This window comes from Centroberyx gerrardi, chromosome 8, assembly GCF_048128805.1.
Source record: "Centroberyx gerrardi isolate f3 chromosome 8, fCenGer3.hap1.cur.20231027, whole genome shotgun sequence".
NCBI classification, from domain to species: domain Eukaryota; kingdom Metazoa; phylum Chordata; class Actinopteri; order Beryciformes; family Berycidae; genus Centroberyx; species Centroberyx gerrardi.
This window is the reverse complement of record NC_136004.1, coordinates 24,355,115-24,361,114: the sequence shown is the minus strand read 5'-3', so window position 1 is coordinate 24,361,114 and position 6,000 is coordinate 24,355,115. Positions and strand designations below refer to the sequence as shown.

The following is a 6,000-nucleotide window of genomic DNA, read 5'->3' as shown; positions in this document are numbered from 1 at the left end:
AACTCTATTGCAAATAAAAAGGTGGGCAGGCTGAGCCGGATTCACCCTCCACTTCATCCCCGGTCAGTCATTCCTCTCCCGGGTCCCATGGACTTCGCCGTCAGGGGGCAGACATCAGTCGGTAAGACCTCGGCGGAGAGAAACGTGGTTCCCTCGTTTGTTTTTCACCGGCAGGGATTAGGCGCGCACACGCACATACACGCGCAGCGCGAGCAACAGAATACTAACTGCATCCGCAGATAGATAGATAGATAGATAGATAGATAGATAGATAGATAGATAGAACCGTGGTGATCTTATAATACATTTTACAAGGATACAACAAAAATATACAGGTAAGTGTAAGTCAAGAAATATACAACAGAAAGTCATATAGTAATAACATAGGAGATTAAAAAAATCCAATTAAGTATGATAAGATCACTGTTAACCCAATATTGAGAACCACGAGCACTCTATAAGTCCCTATAGGAATATTATAGGGATATTTTTGGCTTAGTGATTTCACGTTTGTAATAAAGAAGGAGAGAGAGAGAGAGAGAGAGAGAGAGAGAGAGAGAGAGAGAGAGAGAGAGAGAGAGAGAGAGAGAGAGAGAGAGAGAGAGAGAGAGAGAGAGAGAGAGAGAGAGAGAGAGAGAGAGAGAGAGAGAGAATGCATAGACTCAATTCACCTTAAACCATCAATGATATCCCAACATTTATTAACACAGGAAGACTGAGATGATGGTTATTCAAACCAAGGAGGGAGCAATATTTGCCTCTCTATGATGAATCTTTTTTTTTTTTTTTTTTAAATTAAACATTTCTGGGCAGAGAAAGAGAGCATGAGAGAGGGAGAGAGAGAGAGAGAGAGAGAGAGAGAGAGAGAGAGAGAGAGTCTTCCTCTGGTACGGTAGCCAGAGGGCGGTGGCATTTCTCTCTCTGCGTAAACGGAGAGAGTGGAGAAGGAGAGAGCGCACAGAGAGAACAGGAGAGCTTAGTGGCGAGGCAGCAGTGCCGCTGACAAGAGTGAAGGGACCCCGTGGACGAGGTTATTCCCACCACTTCTCTCTCTCTATCTCTCTCTCTCTGTTCTCACAGCTTAACCTGCGCCTTTTCAAACGGACTAAGACATCGGGACCAGAGGCTATCCACCTATCCACCTATCGTTTGGACTTCTGTGATTAATCCAGAGACGGTGTGGTGGAGGAGGGGGGTTCTCGTTTCCCCCAAGCGAGGACCGAGGAGTTTTGTGCGCGCGTGTGTGTGTGTATGTGTGTGTGATTTACGCATTGCCTGTAATGGGGAAAAGTGGACAGAGAAGTGGAATAGGACACGGGGCTTGCAGCTTGGTGAGGATGTGCGCCGCGCCGGGGATCCTGGTTCTCCTGCTGCTCATAAACCCAGCAGTCGCCCAAGGTAAGGACCGGAGAACGCATGTTTATTTTTTTTTAACCTTTATGAGCCTTAATGTGGCTTAAAAACCCCGAACCTCTGCCGTCATCTGCTGAGGAGGCAGGCTGCAGCCTACTTTTTGCCACCATCTTTCGGTATAATTCCAGTGTAACTGGGCTGGTGCTGATGAGTGGATGGTGGATTACTGTAGGCTAAGTGGCAAGTCAAAAAGGTGTAAACTGCGTATATCTGTGAAGCCTATTTCTATGACTACACTTGAAGCAAAGACAAACTGTATAGGGCAGAAGTCAGTGTCCGCGATTCCCTTACGAAAAGCAACTAAAGTAACCATATAATAGGTTACATGTTAGAGGGATACTATACAAATATCGCACATATCACTATATGTTTATGTAGGAAAGTTATTGGAGAAAAAAAAATACCATAAAGTACGACAAGGTCTCTGTAAACTCACTAAGTCCCTATAGGAATATTATAGTGATACCACTGAAGATAAAAACAAATACCACTAAGAACAAAAAGGTCGCTTTAAACTCACCATTGAGGACCACAGACACACTTTAAGCCCCCACAGGAATGGGATATTGCAATTATTTTTTATTGTGGATGTTTCATTTCTAAATGGGTGGATTTACTGTTTGTGACCAGTGACAAAGGTTGCCTGTAAACTGCGTATATCTGCATATATCCATCCACGAGGACGGCTGAAGTAGAGTGAAAACTGTGAAGGGCAGAACTGAGTGTGAACGATTAGGCGACTGACGTCTCGTTGCAAAACACTTCGCAAGAATAGACACAACGATGCCTCACTGACACACTGATTGTCGGTCCGATTGGGAAATTGAAGTCATTAGCCTCTCTCTCACACCCGCCAGCATGCCATGCAAATTTCACAACAAAGCCACGAGTCACTGTAGGAATATTCTAAGAGTTAAGTGAATATTATAGTGGTGGGAGATAAATAAAAAAGACATTGAACTACGACAATATCACTAGAAACTATTGATTAGGCAACCACAGATACAAACCCCTATAGCAGTATTATAGGAATATTATAGTGATACCATACGAGATTTAAAAAACACCTTTAAGTGCGATAAGGTCACTAAATGCGTTATTTAGCACCACAGACACACCGTACCCTGGAGAAGTATAGGGATATTAAAGTGATTCTTATGCCCCGAGTGGCGTGCAGCCTCGCGACGGCCGGTGTTTGTGTAGCTATCGCCGATCATACAATAAGAAATCCCCAAAAAAGCCCGAATAAGTAATTTGCCATTATTGAGAGATTGTATTATTATTTCTCAGAGCTCCATGTCAAATTCGCAATCCAATAAGCGCCCTGGAAATGCTGAAGGGAGAGACGAAGCGAAGTAACCACGTCTCTCTCTCTCTCTCTCTCTCTCTCTCTCTCTCTCTCTCTCTCTCTCTCTCTCTCTCTCTCTCTCTCTGTACATTTTCGGATAAAACCTGTGCCTTGTTCATGCTCATTTCTTCATTCAAGAGCATTACGCGCCGTCGCTCCTGTTATTTTACCAAGCTGCCCTGACGAAAAATCCCTACAGTATATTCCTATAGGTACTTTGAGTGCGTCTGTGGCGCACAATGTTGAGTTTATAGTGACCTTATTGTACTTAATGGTTTTTCTTTTTTATCTTCTGGGATATCACTATATTCCAATTGGGACTTATAGTTTTGCTGCATAGTATCTTTCTTATAATTTCTTATAGGAATACTCTAGGGTGGCTCTTTTTGCATACAGTCAACTCCCAAAGCCTCTGTGACCCATAATAACTCACCTACTGCTCACACCAGAATGTAGTCAGTAAATTCACTGATTGGCCTACAGTTTGGGCTGTTTTTAGGCAGTAACTGGGAGTGATCCCGCCGCCACCTTTGTCTCATTGCCCTGGGGAACATTTCAACAACAGCCACCAATGTTCATTATGACCGTTCTCTAATGGCTTACTGTTAAATCAATAGTTTGCAATTTAGGGACACAATTTGAGTAGCCTCTCACCGACTCCTTATAAATTACATCTTGCTAGAGATATGCAACTCAATTTGACGTTGGTAGAGAAATCTGGTGATTGGAAACAAAAGCTTTTAGGGAGCGGTGCCGTCTTAATCGTCTCTGCCTATGTCTTCAGGCCAAATGAGACTTAAGCTCTCACGAAAGAGAGTAACCTGCACTCCTTCTTCTTAGTTTTTCCTCACCCCCCCTCCCTCCCTTTTAAAGGTTTATATTTCCCAAGTTCTCCTCTCCCTCCTAAATGGGGCCTTCACCTCTCTTGTCCCTCCGTGTCTATTATTTCTCTGCTCCAAACAACTTGACTCGTGTCTCTGAAGTCGCTTCTTTGTGTGTGTAGAGTCACTCCATTAGTTGTTCTATTGAACGGGGAAAACACACAAACAGATTGACCTAACAGTGGGGGAGTGGGCAGCTTTGTGTACATAGCTGATCCTTTCTGTGCATTAGGGCTGGATTCAGTTCACGATCCACTCAGGAAGAGGATTTCCTTCATATGTCAAACACTGAACCACTTTTGGCACCAGAATGTTGGCTTTTCATTGTAATGAGGGGGAATGCTGCGTCATTTGGAAAATAACTGCAGTTTTTATTTACATTTTGGCTTTTGATGGGGAAATGTAACCCTTATTTAAACAGTTAAATTGATAGACGTTCTTAATCATTTAATCATAGAAAGAGAATTAGCCCCGTTCTACCAAAGCATTGTGGTGTTCGGGGCCGTGAATACAACATTGAAAAGGATTCTGTGGCCGGTTGTTGCCTCCAGTCACGAAACAATGTCACTTCACTGCGTGTTGGATAACACTGTTTGATAGTTTCATGGCTGAGTTTGTTTTTGAGGTCATGATAATGATGATGAGGATGGTGGTTGTGGTGATGATGTTGTCACTGGTGAGGATGATAATGATAGCAATGATGGATGATGATGATTTACAAATCTTTTTTCAGATTTGTGTATCAATTCATTTCCCCAAACAACATGGGTTCAATCCAAGTCATTCTACTTTGCACGCAAATGTTTTCTAAGCCATTGAATTAATTGTAAACTTTTTTTCACTGGCTCACTCAATCTGGTATGTAAAAATCTCCAAATAGCTTTGGAGAGCTAAAGACTCAAAGTCACACACACACACACACACAGGCACACACACTGACGTGCACATACAATGAGAGAAGAGTGTTAGTTCAGATCCTCGAGTGCATCTAAGCTCCACCCTCAAGCCTTTTGGCCTATTAAAAAGCCATTAGCTAAGCCTCCGTACACTTGATCTGGACTGAATGGGTGTCAAGATCACACTACAAAGTCTGAAAAGTCCCTTTGTTTATTATGATGACTAAGCTGTGGATTCCAGTATGGTCCGGTCCTGCAGTTCAGCTGCTGTAGGCTGCTGGGGGTGTGATTCTGCCTCATACAGGCCTCTAGTCCCAGGCATTTCAGACGCCACAGTTTGGCCGTTGGGTTCTGGTTTCAAGACTTCCAGGTTTCTGTGGCATGTTGTGTTTCACTTCTACAGCACGCTTTTCCTCAAATTTAGCACACCCATCTATTCTAGGATACTGCCTCGCTTAGTTTTAAAATATATTCTTGGATTTTACACTGTGGATGAAAAACAACAAACAATGTTTGAAGGAAGTATGTCGTGTGTGTGTGTGTGTGTGTGTGTGTGTGTATCAGTGTGAGAGTGCATGTGTGCAGGTGGGTGTTTGTGTGTAGGTGTATGTGTGAACCCGGCAGTGCAGAGGTGTAAAGATGTACTGACAGTGCTCCTGTGGTGTGTGTGTGTGTGTGTGTGTGTGCGTGTGTGTCCGTGTGCGTGTGTGTCCATGTGTGTGTCGTTATGAAGTTGGCAGTGCGGGGATGTTCTGAGAGAACTCCCATGGTGTGTGTGTGTCTGTACGCACACTTGTGTGTGTGCCAGCATGTCCATGCGTGGGAGTTTGTGTGATTTATTTTGTGTGTGTGTGTGTGTGTGTGTGAACTTGGCATTATAGCAGTGTACCGGCAGAGCTCACATGGTGTTTGTGTCTTATGTGTATGTATGTGTGTGTCTGTCTGTGTGTGTGTACTTGGCATTATGATATTGCCAGAGCTCCCATGCTGTCTCCCATTATGCTCTGATCCTGTCCCATGGTGCACTGCAGCCATCCAGGGTTCAGCGCTTGTAGGGGACAGCTGGGAATTATTGGAACTAAATGGGTCAATCTGATTGGCTGGGGTACCCCGGCTAATGCACTGTGATTGGTTGAGCAGGTTTTATGTGGTAAATTTGATGCTGTTTTTGTATCAGAGAGAGAGGGAGAAGGAGATAGAAAGAGCGACAGAGAGACGGAGAGGGAATAGATGAATGAATGAAGAAGGGAGAGATCTCTCTGGGTGGTTTGTACCAGCTTTGATCATTCCACTAGGACTTGACAAGCTGACTGACTGACTGCCACACACACACACACACACACGCGCGCGCGCGCACACACTCACAGCAAGACATTTCTGCGGTCAAACAATACTGCATTCTGTCTGCATTCTGTGTGTGTGTGTGTGCGTGCATGCGTGTGTGTGTGTGTGTGTGTGTGAG

The 6,000-nt window shown here is 44.1% G+C and overlaps 1 protein-coding gene across 1 annotated transcript in view; it reads left to right on the top strand.

Annotated features, from left to right (window-relative positions):
• The first annotated feature begins 1,014 nt into the window (after positions 1-1,014).
• Positions 1,015-6,000, top strand: part of unc5ca (unc-5 netrin receptor Ca) — a 215,972-nt gene continuing 210,986 nt past the window's right edge. The window contains exon 1 of the mRNA XM_078284992.1: positions 1,015-1,398. Within this exon, the coding sequence (XP_078141118.1) occupies positions 1,281-1,398 (118 nt within the window). The 5' untranslated portion in view covers positions 1,015-1,280. The remainder of the gene's footprint in view (positions 1,399-6,000) is intronic.